The sequence below is a fragment of the Triticum dicoccoides genome, chromosome 3A (genome assembly GCF_002162155.2).
Source record: "Triticum dicoccoides isolate Atlit2015 ecotype Zavitan chromosome 3A, WEW_v2.0, whole genome shotgun sequence".
NCBI classification, from domain to species: Eukaryota; Viridiplantae; Streptophyta; class Magnoliopsida; order Poales; family Poaceae; genus Triticum; species Triticum dicoccoides.
Window position 1 is genome coordinate 151,061,946 of NC_041384.1, and position 16,720 is coordinate 151,078,665.

At 44.2% G+C, this 16,720-nt stretch overlaps 2 protein-coding genes across 2 annotated transcripts; both read left to right on the forward strand.

Moving 5' to 3' along the window:
* The first annotated feature begins 5,729 nt into the window (after positions 1–5,729).
* On the forward strand, positions 5,730–10,522 carry LOC119267661 (proline-rich receptor-like protein kinase PERK1). Its single transcript, XM_037549090.1, has 8 exons — positions 5,730–6,604; positions 7,266–7,766; positions 8,401–8,487; positions 8,593–8,663; positions 8,922–8,998; positions 9,182–9,329; positions 9,736–9,897; positions 10,035–10,522. Exons 1-8 carry the CDS (start codon positions 6,088–6,090, stop codon positions 10,362–10,364), a joined length of 1,893 nt encoding a protein of 630 aa, XP_037404987.1. The 5' UTR covers positions 5,730–6,087; the 3' UTR covers positions 10,365–10,522.
* Positions 10,523–11,998: 1,476 nt separating this feature from the next.
* Positions 11,999–15,854, forward strand: LOC119267662 (ras-related protein Rab7). The gene is made up of 7 exons (XM_037549091.1): positions 11,999–12,216; positions 12,339–12,365; positions 12,464–12,563; positions 14,754–14,900; positions 14,988–15,068; positions 15,159–15,304; positions 15,461–15,854. Exons 1-7 carry the CDS (start codon positions 12,164–12,166, stop codon positions 15,528–15,530), a joined length of 624 nt encoding a protein of 207 aa, XP_037404988.1. The 5' UTR covers positions 11,999–12,163; the 3' UTR covers positions 15,531–15,854.
* The last annotated feature ends 866 nt before the right edge of the window (positions 15,855–16,720 follow it).

Consider the following 16,720-nt stretch of genomic DNA (forward strand, 5'->3'; position numbering starts at 1 on the left):
TATGCAATCCACGAGTGTTTTCATCAGTGGAGACAAGCATAACAGTTTTCATCAGGCACAACAACCCTTGAACAAGCTAGCACTCAAGCGACGCTTCCTACTTTAGCATGAGCATTATGCACTGATCACTATGCATAGTACACAGGGCTGTCACCGCTACTATGCTCCTGTAATACTCTACCGATGCTGCCTCTTTGCAACCCGCTCGACCTCAATATCAAAAAACAACGCACACAAACGCATTGGTTCAACGATGGGCGCGGCCATGCCGCGCCTTGTGCCTGTTAGTAACAAGATAGTATTGCAGTAACACCAGGAGAAATGCAGTTGATCTGAACTGATATTTTATCCATGCAGTTTGGCATACTTCCGCCATCATCGCCTCCCCCTTTCCGCCCCTGTGCAAAATAACAGGCCGTCATCACCAAATTACTAGGAACTATGTGATGATTAGTGGAGTTTAACAGCAAGTCCAATCCGTATGTTTCAAATGACCCATCTAAAAGCACACACTACATATAGAAACAAAACTCAAAACCGAAGGCCTGCGAATATTTCGGCTAGTTCTGCACTTTTGCTTTGCTTTTCCCCGTTGTGGTAATTCCCTTCGGGAGTCGACATTGCCACTAAATCGACACGCCACTGGTAGAAGACAAGGGCAGGACAGCCAGCCCCGCTGCCCTTTATCCTCAACAGTGGCCGTCGAGCCTTAGGTCAATGGATTTCTTTTCTTCTCTCTTTTGGCTTTAGGGTTGGAAGGATGACCAAACAACAGAGCGCACCACACCAGCATCGGGACTCAACTCCACCGCCCAGTCCACGTCCGTCGGAGCCGTGGATGTTTCATTCACGGAGAACTGTCGTAACATCGGCGCACTAAGCCCCGAGTAGAACATTATTGCAGAATGATGTGCATGTCTTGAGGAAAAATCCCACTGTGTTCACTGTTTTTTCTTCTTTCACTGTGTTCACTGGTTGAGAAAAAGATGCCGCTGTGCTCACTGTTTTTTCTTCTTCCGACGAGAGGCTACGAGCACACGATCTGATCGCTCTTCTCCCTACCGGCGGCTACTCCAAGCCTCTGATCGGAAAGCAACGTGGGCATGAGGAATATGCGCGGGCGGGCGGCAGGCGAGGATATGGACATGTGCAGGCATGAGAACCGGCCGGGACGAGATACGCACAAAAATCCGAAAAGGTTTGCGTTGCGTGGTTGTGCGACGGGGATGGGCCACTAGCGGCCACTCGCGTGCATGTGCAATTGTGCATCGGTGGATCATGTGGGCATCGCGAAAGCAACGGCCACCATACATCAGACGACAGGAAGGAAGGCGAACAAAATCCTAGCACCTCCTCTGCCTCTCTACTTTATGCAATAATGCTAAACATACAAAGAGTTACACGCAATTACACGCTGACTAGGATTTTTTTCATCTACTAACCAATCACAAACTTGTCCCCTCCTGATTTTCATGGGGACCTCTTTATAAAAGCTTGTAACTCGTTTGTACGTGTAGCATTACTCTTACTTTATGTATATCACCTTCACATAATTGGTTGTGGAATGTAGATCGAGTTGCTCTTTGCAATGTTTGTTTTCTCTCCCTTCGGCGAACCACGTTTAAGGGCAGGGCTCATGCGGCTAGTTGTTGATATTATGTCGTTGCAAATACCGGATGTAATCGATGATGCTAATATATATTGTCCTTTGTGAATGCATAAGGCAGATCATGATTTGCCTTCTCTTTCAATTCTTTTTTATTGTCCTTTGTCGAAAAGAGTTTTCGCAAAAGGATAGGAGTCATCAGAATTCGTCTGTTCTAACAGATACTAGCTGCTTCTAAAAGAAAATAAAAAAAGGCATGTTTCAAAAGAATCACGAATCGTTGTAGGGAATCGAACAACTTGCACAACAGCGGGGGTAATGATGCTACCAACGAGGTTTCGATTGTGGATTCGGTGTCATATTGCCTGGTGAGGCCATTATTCTTGGGAAGTAAATGAGAATAATCCTTCGCAAAAAGATTAATGAATTGTTTTATGATTATGGTTTCGTTATCCTTTCGCCACCAAAGTCAACACGCATGCATACTCACTCTATCTCTATGATTATTCCGAGAGGCTGGCCCGACAAGTGACAAGTCTAGGATTTGATCACGTTTATACTGGTTTTAGCGTAAAAAACCTAACCATTTAAATTATGATTAGCTATAATTGTTTTGACGATCTTAACTGAGACCTTTTTCTCTAAAACATATGAAGCCAGGGTAACAACTCCAGAATGGGCCTTGTGCCTTGGCACGGTTCTTTCCGAGAGGCCGGATGCAAATCTGGGGCATTCGTAAATCACAGCAAAACATATATTTATCTAAAAAACAGATCATATATAGTTTTACTACTCATTTTTGTAACATTCACCTTATTCTTCTGTCTCGTAGGACACCAACAGACATGTATGTATAGAAGAGTCAAATTTAATAAACTTTGATCAAAATTTTAGAGGAAAATATCTATATTGAAAAATACCAAATACTCCCTTTGTATCAAAATATAAGACATTTTTACAGCCTATAAAAACGTCTTATACTAAACTAAAACCATGACAAGTATTGTGGAACAGAGGGAGTAGATATCATTAGGTACGCCGTGAGACACACTTACACATTGTACTCCGTCCGGTCCTTTTTAGTCTCCATATAAGTTTTGTCCAAAGTCAAAGAACAATGCCAAATCAATATTTTTAGATTCATCACGAAATGTAGTTTCATGGAATATATATTTAGTATTTTATATGTTGATATTTTTTAATATATATTTGGTCAAACTTTGTAATGTTTGACTTGACATAAATCTAATACGCGGAGTAAAAAGGAACATAGGGAGTATATATTTGGTATTGTTAATGAAAATATTTTTCTCTATAAATTTCGTTAAAATTTGGTAAAATCTGACTTTTCAAAAAAGTTTATAGCCACTACATTATGGAGCGTAGATGGTCTTGTGTGTACGGTGCTTTGAAAGCAAAGGACCAGACCTGCGCACTTGTTGTTGGTCGATTAGCCACCCGATCTATACATGCATGTTTGCAGTTTAGTGCACGTCATGCAACGTATCCTGACTGGTGCGATGGAATGGAATGCATGGCCTTGCTTGCACACCCATCGGCTTCAGCTCGATCGAGATCATGAGTAAAGATCAAGGCATCAATGCAGAAAAATATCAAGATCGGTTAAATCACTCGCAATGTGAAAGTCAAGCTCCATCGGCATCATCTTTGAATGACCGATCATGTACCAATCATGCGCCCCTACTTTAGGCCACTTTGGATTAAGAAAAAAGGAAGAAATGAGAAAGCATGCTAGGGAGTGCTGGCCCATCGAGTTCAAGTTTTTCTTTTTTGTTCTTTCTCTCCCTTTACCCGACATTTGTTCTCGCATCCCACAGTTTGATCAAATGTTAGATTGGATCAATTAGGGTTTATCGGCATAGCTTCGACTGGCGCGTGTATATTTATATATCACAAAAGGTTACACATGTGGGCTAACTAAGTGTTAAGATAGCGAGAATCCTTGTGGTGGAATCAACCCATTTGGGTTCAAGTCTTAGATTTTGCTCTAATGCTTGCATTTTTCTAGGCTTATGATGTTTTTTGACTACGAGGCACCCGCAGTGATCAGTTAATTAATCTCAAGATTTACTCGCCCAATCTCTTAAAGATGCTCATATGAATAGGGTGAGTGTGCCTGCGTATCACTTTATCATAATTTACATGATTTAATCACCTTTCCCTCTCCAATATTGTTTATAATACGCGTCATTGAGATATACATCAATTTCATAGACAAAAGGTCGACCCCTACATCTACAAGAATTGACTTCGGCACCGCCACTGCAACACACTGGACAAAATGCCGCCTCGCCGGACTCCACCGATCTTCTTAAGTCCTGATTTCATCGTTGATCACATATATCGAGACTAAGACAATATTGAAGGCAATGTCGTTGTGGTGTCACCAGATGCTCCCAGAGGCTAAAAATGATGTCTATGTGTTAAAATATATTGTCTGCCATTCTTAATATGTCATCAGAACCAGAAGATCTCAAGTTGAAGAGACGACCAATGTATTGTTTAATGAAATCTTTCAGCCCACACCGATCCATGTTGTCTGGATGTTAAGGGGGCTACTCCCGGGAGCTCCAGACTCGAGAGGAGCTCCACCTACATCCCGCGATGGCGTCCTCTCCGCCTATCAAAGTTGGAAGAGATTGCTAAGCACCACTCCATCTAGATTAGCATAGGCTAAAGTGGCTGCATGCATCTCTCCGATGCAGAGGCCGGGGATGACCTCCTTTTCAAAAAAAAAGATTAGACATAGGCATTCATTGGGCTAGTGTTGAGTGAAGCTGTGCTCCAATGTTTATTTTTTTTTTCTAAACTAAAATGGGAAATTCTTGAAAGAATAATCTTTAGCAATCTGTAGCAAAGACTGTGTCAAAAATTTAGAAAAAAATCATAGCCTCGAAGACCCAAAGGTTTCCTTTTGAGATCAAAGTTATCCATTTTTCTTTTGAGGAATGAGCTATTCAAAAATTGGTTATACGTCTGCTAAAGGTATACTTGCGTTTTGCCGCAAACGAAAAATGTACGGAACAGATTGTGGTCGTAGTCGATATAACTAGAGATTAGGAGGTGTGGATGGCTAGCGATTGCAATGAAACGTAGTAAATGCGAGGTGTGTATGGGTCGATAAAAGTTGACATGTCACGCTTTTTAGATATGGTCGATGTGAGAGACAAGGCCGTCGATCCGCGCATTATCTCCACCCTCGTTACAGTACTTATTTACTAGTACAACCCTAGGGAAACAGATTATTTCAGACGAATCCAAAATAACACGCATACCACCGCCGTTGACGGTTGGTTGACTCGAAGTCTGCCACCGGCGAAGCGACCCCGCCTCGCTCACACCCACCTCGTGTTTTCTGCATTCATGCTACACGCATGTCACGTGTTTTTTTTTCTTCCGTGGAATACCTGAAAGGAAGGTGACACAACTAATTTTCTTACTTAAGAAGAGTGCAGTGGAATCATCGATCAGCAATTCAGAGAAGCGGTAAGCACGGTACGCTTTATCGTGGATCTGACTGCAAGCATTTATACGAATCAATTCGTGCACTGCTTTAGGAAAGCTGCCATTTTTTTCTCGCGGGAAAGCTGCCATTTTTCAGGACACTACTTGACATTGCAGCTCTCCTACTTGACATCGTCAGGGAGCTGCACGGCCCACCGTGTCATGCTGCTAACATGCAGCTGCAGAGGCTTCTCCCTCAAGCCACGAGGCACACCTGTCGCCCGGAAGGAGGAAACCCCCACTCCAACCGGCCACTGACAAAGCGGCCCCGCATATCCCAGCAAACGGCCTTCGCCATCAGCGTAACCGTCGCGTGTGATCCCGCCGCGTAATCGCGATCAGTATCTTGAGCGGCAAGGGAAGCCCGACGAGGCGGGGTCCACCCGGACTCCTTACCTCACCGACACGCGGGGTCATCCGAGCCCTGGCCCCGCCGGCCAGCGACCGGCGGGCTCGACACGACGGGGGGAATGCGATTCTCGTGAACTCATTCGCGGGCGAACCGGAAAGCGCGGGCGGGCCGTGCCGCGTGACGTGAAGGTAGTCGCACGTGCCGGCCACGGCCGCGCTGTCGTCGCGCTTTTATTCCACTCCCACCCCGGCCCTCTCCTTCCTCCCGCCGTCGTCGCGTCGCGCCGGGCTCCACCTCCACCTCCACGCACCCACCCACCATTAGAGACTCCACTCGCCGCCAACTAGTGCTGCTACGTACGTACGACGTACTGCCACCGGTCGCAATCCCCGCTCGGAATTCCCCACCACCACCACCACCGCCACCGCCACCGCGGGCGGAGCGGAAACGGCACCTTTCCTCCCTTTTCGCTTATCTTTCGCCCCGCTCCCTCCGTTTCTCGCTCAAGCACTAGGAGCAGTGCTACTGCAGTAGCAGTAGTACGTCGCAAGGAAGCAACGCGGGTAAGCCAGCGGCGAAGTTGGTCTAACGCGGCGGGCTTCTGATGTCGTCGCCGCCCGCCGCGCCGGGCCCGGCCTCGCCGCCGGGAAACCGCACAGCGCCGCCCCCGGCCTCCGCGCCGCCCGCTACCAACTCGACGCCCCCTTCGCCGCCTGCGCCACCGCCCTCTTCTCCACTCCCACCGCCGTCGACGCCCGCCGCGACGCCCCCGTCGCCGGGTGCCACCCCCGCGACGCCCTCCCTCCCGCCTCCCACGGCGCCCGGGGTGCCCGCCGCGCCGTCTCCCCCGTCGACCACGCCTTCTCCGCCGACCGATCGTCCGACGCCGTCCGCCCAGGCCTCGCCGCCGCCGCCGACGAGCTCAGCGCTCAACACGGCCACGGTGGCGGGGATCGCGGTGGGCGGGCTGATCGCGCTGCTGCTCGCCAGCCTGCTCTGCTTCTGCATGTTCAAGAAGAAGAGGCGGCACCACCCGCACCACCCTCCGCCTCCCCCGCCGCCCCACCACCTGCACTACTACGGGCACCCGCCGCCGCCGCCGCCCCCGCCGCCGTTCAAAGGTGAGATGGCAGCTGTGCACCCTCCATGACTCTTTGTCTCGGAGCAGATACAGTACCATACAGATCTCATGTGCGTTCTTTGTCTCACTAGCAAGGCACATGGCTGTCGCTTGCAATTATCCCGCTGTTCTTGGCAAATGTGCGTTGGCTTGTGACGTACAAGTATGACTTACGTTCCAGTTTTTTGGTGCCTTCAAGATGGGTCCTCTTTTAATCATGCTATTATGGCGTTATGGACATAAAAATATCAAAATTTCCGTCAGAAATATATTAGTACGTCTTAACCTATATGTTTATTAATATATTAGCATGGCTAATTTTAGTATGGGGTAGTCATCACAGGAAGCTTCATCTTTGTTTGATATAATCCAAACGGGCAATTTCGAGAAAAGGATAAAATAACCACTAGGTCTGCATATTTTTTCATTCTTCTTCATGGAATCTGATTTGTACAAGGCAAATCTGTGAGGGAAAGTATGTTCTCCTTTTCGAAGTGTGTTAGTAACTTAGTATCAGAAATGTAAATGTGTCTACTTCATTCTTAAACTTCGTGCAATCATTTCTTGTTTATTAGATTTTGTAACAGGGGAATCCATTTGTAATTATTATTTTTCAACACGAGTCACTCTCATCTTTAATTATGATTCTTGTTCTTCTGCAGGGGATCAATATGGGTGGCAGCATAATGCCCCTCCGCCACCCCCTGATCATGTTGTGAAGATGAATTCACATCCTTCCACTAAACAGCCGCCGCCTCCGGTCAATGTAAACAGCAGTGGTTCGGGTTCACATTTCTCAGGCGGCGGTGAGAATCGACCCCTGCAATCACCGTTTGGCAACGCCCTCAGCTTCTCGAAATGCACTTTTACTTATGAAGAGTTGGCTGTGGCGACCAATGAATTCGCCGATGCTAATCTTCTCGGGCAAGGTGGCTTTGGATTTGTTCACAAAGGAGTGCTGCCAGATGGCACAGAAGTTGCCGTTAAGCAATTGAGAGATGGAAGTGGGCAGGGAGAGCGTGAGTTCCAGGCAGAGGTTGAGATTATCAGCCGAGTACATCATAAACATCTCGTGACGTTGGTTGGTTATTGCATTTCTGAAGACAAGAGGTTGCTTGTCTATGAGTTTGTTCCCAATAACACATTAGAATTCCATTTACATGGTATGTTTTCTCACTATGTTTCAATCATGATTGTTTCTTCTCTCTCAGAATGCTCTTTAATCTTGTCCGAGAAAGTGAACTATGCCATCTTTTGTATTTTTTGGTTCCATATTTTGTACCCATGAATATCCTAGCTATTGCCAGTTTATCGTTATCAGTTGCCGTATGAGTTGTCGGTTAGTAATTATCGGGGTGATTTACAAAGTTAAATCTGTGGTACTACATGATTTAAATTATTATCTTGGCTATGAAAAAGAGACCTTGTTCGAGTAAATTGACAATTTGAGCAGTTGCATTGTTCAGAAAATGAAATACCATGACTGCAAGAGAGTTTCATTAATGGTAATAATAATCACAACCAAATCCATTCCAGAAGATATCAGCTTTATCGCCACCTTTTCTTTAGTCTTTAATAACTTTCCCTGATTTTGTCAAACTGGGAAGATACAACTTTGTTTTTGCTACCACCCGAAAGGGGCAACGCTTTCTAGGTTTATTGGTTACCTTTTTCTTGAAGATTCAGAAAACATTGCTCTGAAGCTCGTGTCATGCAAAAAAGCTGCTATCTTCATTTGGTCTGTATTCTCTTGAGCATTTGTTATTGCCTTCAGGTTATTTCTCACCTCTTTTTCAGGAAGGCGTGGACCAACTATGGACTGGCCTTCAAGACTACGTATTGCTTTGGGTTCTGCGAAGGGATTGGCCTATCTTCACGAAGACTGTGAGCTCACACACACATACCTACTTGTTATGCTTTTCTTTTGCTTTTTCACATTGAAAAAGATATGTGGCTGTTCTGTCATGATTTTATTTCTGTACTTCGCAGGCCATCCAAAGATCATTCATCGTGACATAAAGGCATCAAATATTCTTCTGGATTACAGATGTGAAGCTAAGGCATGATACCCATTTTCCTTTGTGTTTCATTTCTACTGAGAATTCTGAGAGTCTTTCTTCCCCTGGTCCCAACTAAGTTTAGTTGCTAGTGTAGTGTAAAATCCTGAATGTCATTGGTTGATATGAGTAAATTTAGAAACTAAGGTTGAGAGTTGTGATAAATTGATGTGTAGCCAATCATCATAAACAGAGTTAATATCAGCCTACTAATACAAACTGTTAGATGTGTAATTCACTAAATAAACCTTTTTTTAACAGGTGGCAGATTTTGGACTTGCAAAGTTAACCTCTGATAATAACACACATGTTTCCACCAGAGTAATGGGCACATTTGGGTAAGTTCGATCTTCCAGTGAAACTATCCTTTTGCTTTCTGGGACAGTGAAAGAGTATCTCAAATGCTTGAAATGAGATCAATCATGATGATATATATAGCAAGAGATCGACATTGTTCTAGCTCATAATGTGCAATCTGCTGTATGATAATTACTGCCCTGATAGTCTTGTTTTCCCCTTAGGTACCTTGCACCAGAGTATGCTTCTTCTGGCAAGCTCACTGAGAAATCAGATGTCTTTTCTTTTGGAGTAATGCTTCTTGAATTAATAACTGGACGCCGGCCTGTAAGTTCAAAGCAAGCGCATATGGATGACAGCTTGGTTGACTGGGTAAGTTAAATTTGTTGTCCACCGTGCTGGTCAAATTAGTCATTGTTGTATTTTTTCTACTCATTTTCATTTATGGGTCTTTTTGGAAGAGGAGTATTTCTTGGTAAATTTTTGGTGTTTTAACTTAAAAAATACTGCAAGGGATCTATTCCTAGATAAGATTTACTGTAGTTAATCTTGTCACTAAATTCCAATCATCCTTGAGGGCTGCCTTGGGCTTCTGAAGTAACAACCATAGGATCTATTCCTTCATATTTTACTTGCTATTCGTCGACAAAATGGGCTGCCTTGACCTTTGTATTTATTCTTGTCAGAGAGTTTACCATCTTCAAGTTTTCGATACGGAGTACCTTTCTAGTAACATCTATATTTGAGTTGGATCCTCTTCCTTTCTTTCTCCTTGCAGGCAAGGCCTTTGATGACACAAGCACTCGAGGATGGTAATCACGATGCTTTAGTGGATCCCCACATGGGAATCGATTTCAATGATAACGAGATGGCAAGGATGATCGCCTGCGCAGCCGCATGTGTACGCCATTCTGCACGGCGACGCCCACGCATGAGCCAGGTACATTTCTACACCTGTTTCTCTTCTTCCCTTGTATCCTTATCTCGTCGACACAAATTCATCACTCTTTACTTCGACCTCATCCCCATTGTGTGCTAGATGGAGTTAAGCTAACCTCGATCCTCTGTGACGAACAGGTTGTTCGGGCCCTGGAAGGCGACGTGTCGCTGGATGATCTGCACGAAGGCGTCCGGCCTGGCCACAGCCGGTTCATGGGATCGCACGCCAGCTCCGAGTATGACACCAGCCAGTACAACGAGGACCTGAAGAAGTTCAGGAAGATGGCGCTCGGCACCAGCAGCTTCCAGAGCAGCCAGCTAACACCGTCCAGCGGCGAGCACGAGCAGGAGCACCAGAACCCGTCCGTCCCGAGCAGCGACGGCCATCAGCAGACGCAGGAGGTGGAGTTGGGGACTAGTACGAAGCGAGACGACGGCGACGTCGAGAGCCAGGCTTCCATGAGATGACCACTTTCCCTTTCCTTGGAGAGAGTTAACCTCAGGACATCATTTGTAAATCCACAGCATAGCTGAATTCACATAAGCTGCCAGCTGACTTGGTTGCAACGAACAAAAATGATATTTTGTTCTTGAGATATATATATATAGTTCTTTTCTTAGACGCATTTACGTGCTTCCTCTGCAATTTTACTTCCGTTTGCACTGCATCTTTCCGTAGATGCATGATCATACATTGGCTGTCAGCCGTCTGAACTTTGGTGTCATGCTTGGAAGAAAGCTAACTGGCTAACGAGATGCTGTTGAGTTCAGGGGAAGAGCCAGGGAGATACAGCAGGCATGGATTCGTTGGACCAGGCTGTATGCTTCCCCTCTCATTTGTTTTTGGTGCAGCCGAAGCATCCCAACGTCTGCTGCAGTCATGCAGCTGCGGTTGCGTTCCAGTTAGCTAGCGTATATGATATGAACATGATAAACTTTTTCCAAGATAAAACCAAGTAGCATTCAGAATCTGTTGACAAAAGGTGCCGGTCGTTTTATGCAAGACCGTTGAGTTTCAATGGTGTTCTTATTGAGCTAACAAACATTAGGTGTGTCCATCTTAGCCTCGGATATGCCTCTTTTGGTATGGAAGAATTGGGCTCCTCCCAAATACAATTTTTTTGCTTGGTTGGCCATCAACAAATAGGATATGGATGGCTGACCGGCTTCAGCGCATGGGCTGGCCAAACTGTAACCTTTGCCCGCTATGCAAACAAACATTGGAATCAATAACTCACCTTCTCTTCCAATGTCGTTACCCAGTTAGAGTCTGAATAATGATCAAAACATGGCTTGGTTTACATGATGTCCATCCTACGAATTGGGGAGGCATGGTTCCTATCAAGGAGTGGTGGCACAACATTGCTTCTGGGAGGTCACAATCTCGAAGGGCGCTTCTTTCCCTTATGCTTCTTATCTCTTGGGAAATCTGGAACGAGGGAAATGCACATGTGTTCCGCAGCACCGTGATTCCGGTCGGGGTGATTGCAACTCACATCAAAGCGGAAACTTCATTGTGGTGCCTTGTCGAGGCGAAATATTTATGTAATATAATGCCGCGAGAGTGATGCTTGTTACCTGGCCTTTGGCCAAGATTCTTAAACCTTCTTATTCAAGCCATTTTCCTTGTTTCAAAAAAATAAAAATAATAAAATCTTAGCCTCAGACCAAACGACCCCTGCTTGCGTTCATTCTGGCTTAACTTTCTTCGTAAAATCTGTAGCAGGTGCAGTATGAAAGAGACAACAGTTACTAGTCGGCAGTACATTAGTCCCTTCTTTCCAGCACTGAAGACACCGTGTGCACATGCATATATGTGCCACTCAGACGCGGATGAACCGTGTACAATAATAATTTTTAATTATCATACTTGTAGGTAGCACAGAGCCATCAGTTGGACAAAATCTGCCTGTCCCAATCAATCTTATTTTTTATTATCATCGACGATTAATAAATAATGAAAACAATACTGCTGTCTGTCTGTCTGTCGCTACTCTAAAAAATTGACGGAGTAATAATTCGCCCGCCCGGCAACGCGTCCACCCAAACGAAACAGGTGGAGGCGGAGCGGCGAAGCCTTCCAACAAAACCGATCTTTCTCCTTTCCCGTGACAACGGCGCGCACACACCAATCCCAAAGCAAAGCCAAGCAAACCAGACCAACACACGGCGCAAAATCTTCCGACCTCCTCCTCCTCCTCAGCACCCGCTCCCCCCTTACCCCCCGCCCCGCGCGTAGCCCCGCCCTCCGCCCCAGATCCGCGGCCATGGCGTCGCGCAGGCGAATGCTCCTCAAGGTCATCATCCTCGGCGACAGCGGGTGCGTGCGCGGCAATCACTCACGCCTTCCACCCCACTTTTGTTTTGGATTTCCTTTCGGGTGTGATGTTTCGCTCTTGTCTGATCACCCTTGCCTGCGCTTTTGTTTTTGTTCGTCGTCAGGGTCGGGAAGACGTCGCTGATGAACCAGTAAGGCCGAACGGCAATCTCTCCCTGTCCGATTCGTCTGATTCGGGTTATTTCTGTGCGGGGGGTTTGAACGATCTGGGTGGTTGGTTCCTGTGCAGGTACGTCAACAACAAGTTCAGCAACCAGTACAAGGCCACCATCGGCGCCGATTTCCTCACCAAGGAGGTCAAGATCGACGACCGCCTCTTCACTCTACAGGTTCTTCATTCAATCTACTACTGACGTGCTTGGTGCTAGTTTTATTGTTGGGCAATTAGCTCTGGGTGTATTAGAACACTAACAGATTCTATGCTGTTAGAGATGTGAGTATGTGACACTTGCGTGAAACCGAAAAGTTCCCATTCTCTGGTTACTGTTCTGAATTCTTGAGTAGGTCCGATGATGATCAAGTTTAGTGGTAGTACTACTAAACTAGGACCCTTGTACTCTGCAGTTTGTTTATGACAGGTTGAGAAGGTTGGTTCCTGAGTTATTCAGGTCAACATAAGCGACATTTTTGGTTTATTATAGAGTTATGTACTTTTGCAAACGTTCTGCTGGTGGGTGATTATCGGATAGGTTAATGCAATTACAGATGGTTGGATTGTTTTTAGGGTAGATTTACCTTTACCCAATTCGAAAGAATATACTTTTGCAAACGTTCTGCTGGTAGGTGCTTATCGGATAGGTTAATGCGGTTACAGATGGTTGGATTGTTTTTAGGGTAGATTTACCTTACCCAATCGAAAGGCACATTATGTCATAAGAAATTACATCAGTTCAGCTCTAGTTCAGTTGTCCACTTGGTTTGCACTGCCTCTATATTACAATTTCTCAAGGATTAGAGGACTGAGACCGTAGTTCAGAGGGAAAAATAATAATTAGAAACAATGCAGGGGAATTGCATGTCTGTGCATTAAGACAGAGAGAAAGCTGTCTTACACCTTCCAGTGGCCCAACACTATGTGCATGAACAAAGAAAAATAAAATCTGGCGAAGTCCAGAGGAAACATGACTTTTGCTAAGTTATGGCTTCACTAATGTGAGTTACTATTAAAAAGCTATGCAATATTACTTATATTGTAGCCATCGGTCCTATCCTTTTTTATCTTACTCTGGGGTCTCTTTCTGTTACTCTGTTACATATAGTATAATTGATGCGTCCCAATACTGCAGTACTCTGATTGTCATAAATTGATTAACACATAGGTACCATTACTCGAACTTTATGGACCATGTACCGACTTGCTTGCTTTGGTTAAGAATAAGAAATTTCCAGATTTTTATGACTGGGAATGAACTACTTTGTTGAGCTGTTATCCGCTGGCACTCAACTTTCTTAAATCTGGACTAGAGTATTGAACGTTCAGAGACCCTGCCATCTTTTCTATTTAACAGGACAGCAATGAAACAGCCTGTTCAGCTGCGTTCTCTATGGCCCATCTCTCATTCATCATATTTAAATCAAGGATATGACCATATGGGATAGCCAAACAATTCATTTATACCTATACCTGAGGTTCAGACATTTGTCTTTTTATCCCCGCCGGGTAGTTTATTTGAATAAGCATAAACAAATGATTTTTTTTTTGGAGTCCACTGTCTTTTTAGTTATACAATAGCAAACTTTGTATTTGGTATGCTGCTTGATTTGATTCTAGCTATTTTACTTGATTTACAAATTTTCCGATGGCTGTGATTACTTGATAACATTAGATACTTTTTTACAATAGCAAACTTTGTATTTGGTATGCTGCTTTATTTGATTTTAGCTATTTTACTTGATTTACAAATTTTCTGATGGCTGTGATTACTAGTTGATAACATTAGATACTTTTCTAAGATGAAATGAACTGAAGTATGAACAACATTCTTAAATAATCTTGACTGCAAGTGAAAATAATTGTACTCTCTTTAAAAAAGATGGAAACAAATACGAAGAACATTCTGTTACGTTTTCGTTAATATCGGTCCAATGATTTTATTACTTAAATTATGTATTTTGCACAATTCAGTGAAGTAACTCTGTGTGCATTCACCGGACGCTTAATATGGTTGATGTTATTTTGCTAGTGCAAATGGCCTAGCTGCTTATAGTTTTTTTTTCTGTTCTGCTTTTGCGTGTATTTTGTTTTTGGTTGCTGTGAAGCCTTCATTTTTGTTGTGCTTGCTGCTGTGTGTCTTTCTTCTTCTATTGCAAAGAAGCGTGGATTGCGTGCGTTATTGGGACAAAAAAAGCGAACTAACCCCAAATCTTCACTGCCCTAGCTAGTTAATCATTACGTATATCTATAGCCTGATTATTTTTATGAGAACACTAGAATGTACATCTGTCTACTTTGTTCCTTGTGAAACAATAGTTCCACTCTCATTTAATCTTACCACATTTTTGTTTTTCCTGGAACCTAGATATGGGACACGGCTGGACAGGAACGTTTTCAGAGTCTCGGTGTGGCGTTTTACCGGGGAGCTGACTGTTGTGTTCTTGTATATGATGTCAATGTTACCAAGTCGTTTGAAAAACTCAACAACTGGCGTGAGGAATTTCTAATTCAAGTAAGTAGCTTGCTTAGTTGCCGGTCGATCAAATGTACTGCAATATGTATGGTATATTGAAAGTTTGGCCCGTCATTCCTGTTGCAGGCTAGCCCATCAGATCCAGAGAATTTCCCTTTTGTTTTACTTGGAAACAAGATTGATGTTGATGGTGGTAACAGCAGGACTGTGAGTATTCTTCGCGACAAAGTGCCTATTTTTCTTGCTTTCACTTGATATATATACTTTATGATATTTTTGAGACCACTTGTCTTTCAGGTTTCTGAGAAAAAGGCTAAAGCTTGGTGTGCTTCCAAGGGAAACATCCCTTATTTTGAGACGTCTGCTAAAGAAGGCTTCAATGTGGAAGCAGCTTTCGAGTGTATAGCAAGGAATGCTATCAAGAATGAACCTGAAGAAGATATGTAAGTTTACTTCTTGCAGTAGATGCGTTGTTTACACAAAGGGATAATTCTTACTCGATTATTTTCCTCGGAGGGGAGGGCATTTCAAAATAGCAACACGGAGATGCACTAACCGTATGTTAGCAGCTATATTGACGTTTTGCTAAATTCTTGTAGATATCTCCCTGATACAATCGACATGGGCGGTGCTGGAAGGCAACAACGCTCGTCAGGCTGTGAATGCTAGAAGATAAGGATCCCCCTCAGTTTGGATTGGCTTGGTGGTGCTCGCTCTTCCCGAGTTTGATATATATATTTAGTTTGAAAGCTGCTATCTTGTATCGGTTGCTACATATGGTTGTCTAGTATTCGCTCCCTTCTAGCGAGATGGGAGAAATTTCATTCATAACTTCTGATTCTTTGTATGAGCGTTAGATGGTATAGAGTTGGCATTCTTTTTAGTTTTTGCGAGGTTTTGGTTGTCGTGGTGCGTACATATCCCAGAAAGATCAAATATATATATTTATGAAGATTGTAAATGGACAGGAGAACGGCCCAATATTCGTGCTTTCCTCTTCTAACCATTTTGATGGTAGATCCAGATCTACATCTACATGGTTCATCTTTTACCCATCTATTTTCATTTCCATTCCTCTCTTCCATGGTATATATAGATCAGCCACTAAGATTTTCATTTCCGTGTATTCATGCTGTTGTTTGCTGCAATGATGTGACACAAGATTGGACTTTGCAGATTCCACTCTTATGTCATGTGTAGGTCCCTAATGGTGTTCATTTATCAAATTTATGGAAGGACCATGCTCACTTTCAATGATTGCTACAGTTTGTCTTGATTTCTGTTGTTGACATCTCCAGCGAGAACATAGTCGACTACACGCTGTGCCATTTGAACTATTGGATTCGCCTTTCCTGTCAGCGCCATGCATGTGCCCAAATGCAAAACGAACTCATTTTCATTTCCTACTACAGAGCAGCAACATCTGGTCTATACTGCGTGCGGTGCTCGTGAACTTCTGAAAGTTGTGGCCATGCTGAGAGCTCCCAAAAATAAACTGCCAAATCTACAGTTTGTCCGCATCGATCAGAATTAGAAACCACAAACCAAAAGTTGTGGTAGCCGCTGCACCGTTGAAATGCATTCCAAACTGGAGCGGTTTAGTTTAGTTTCAGAAGTTGGGAGGGGGGAAAACAAATCGGAGATTGCATTAGCAGGTTTCAACCAGTGTCAGATTTTGGAAAGCTTCAGTTTGTGCAATTTTAAGCCGACAGGTATGGGCAACTTCTAGTCACCAGTGTCGAGAAATTTCCATGTTTCGAGAGGTTTCTGTAAGTGGGACGGGGTTTTGAGGGACAAGGACAATCATCGAAAGAAAACAACGCGAGAATGCCATTTATTGAAGTGGCGCATCTTGGTTT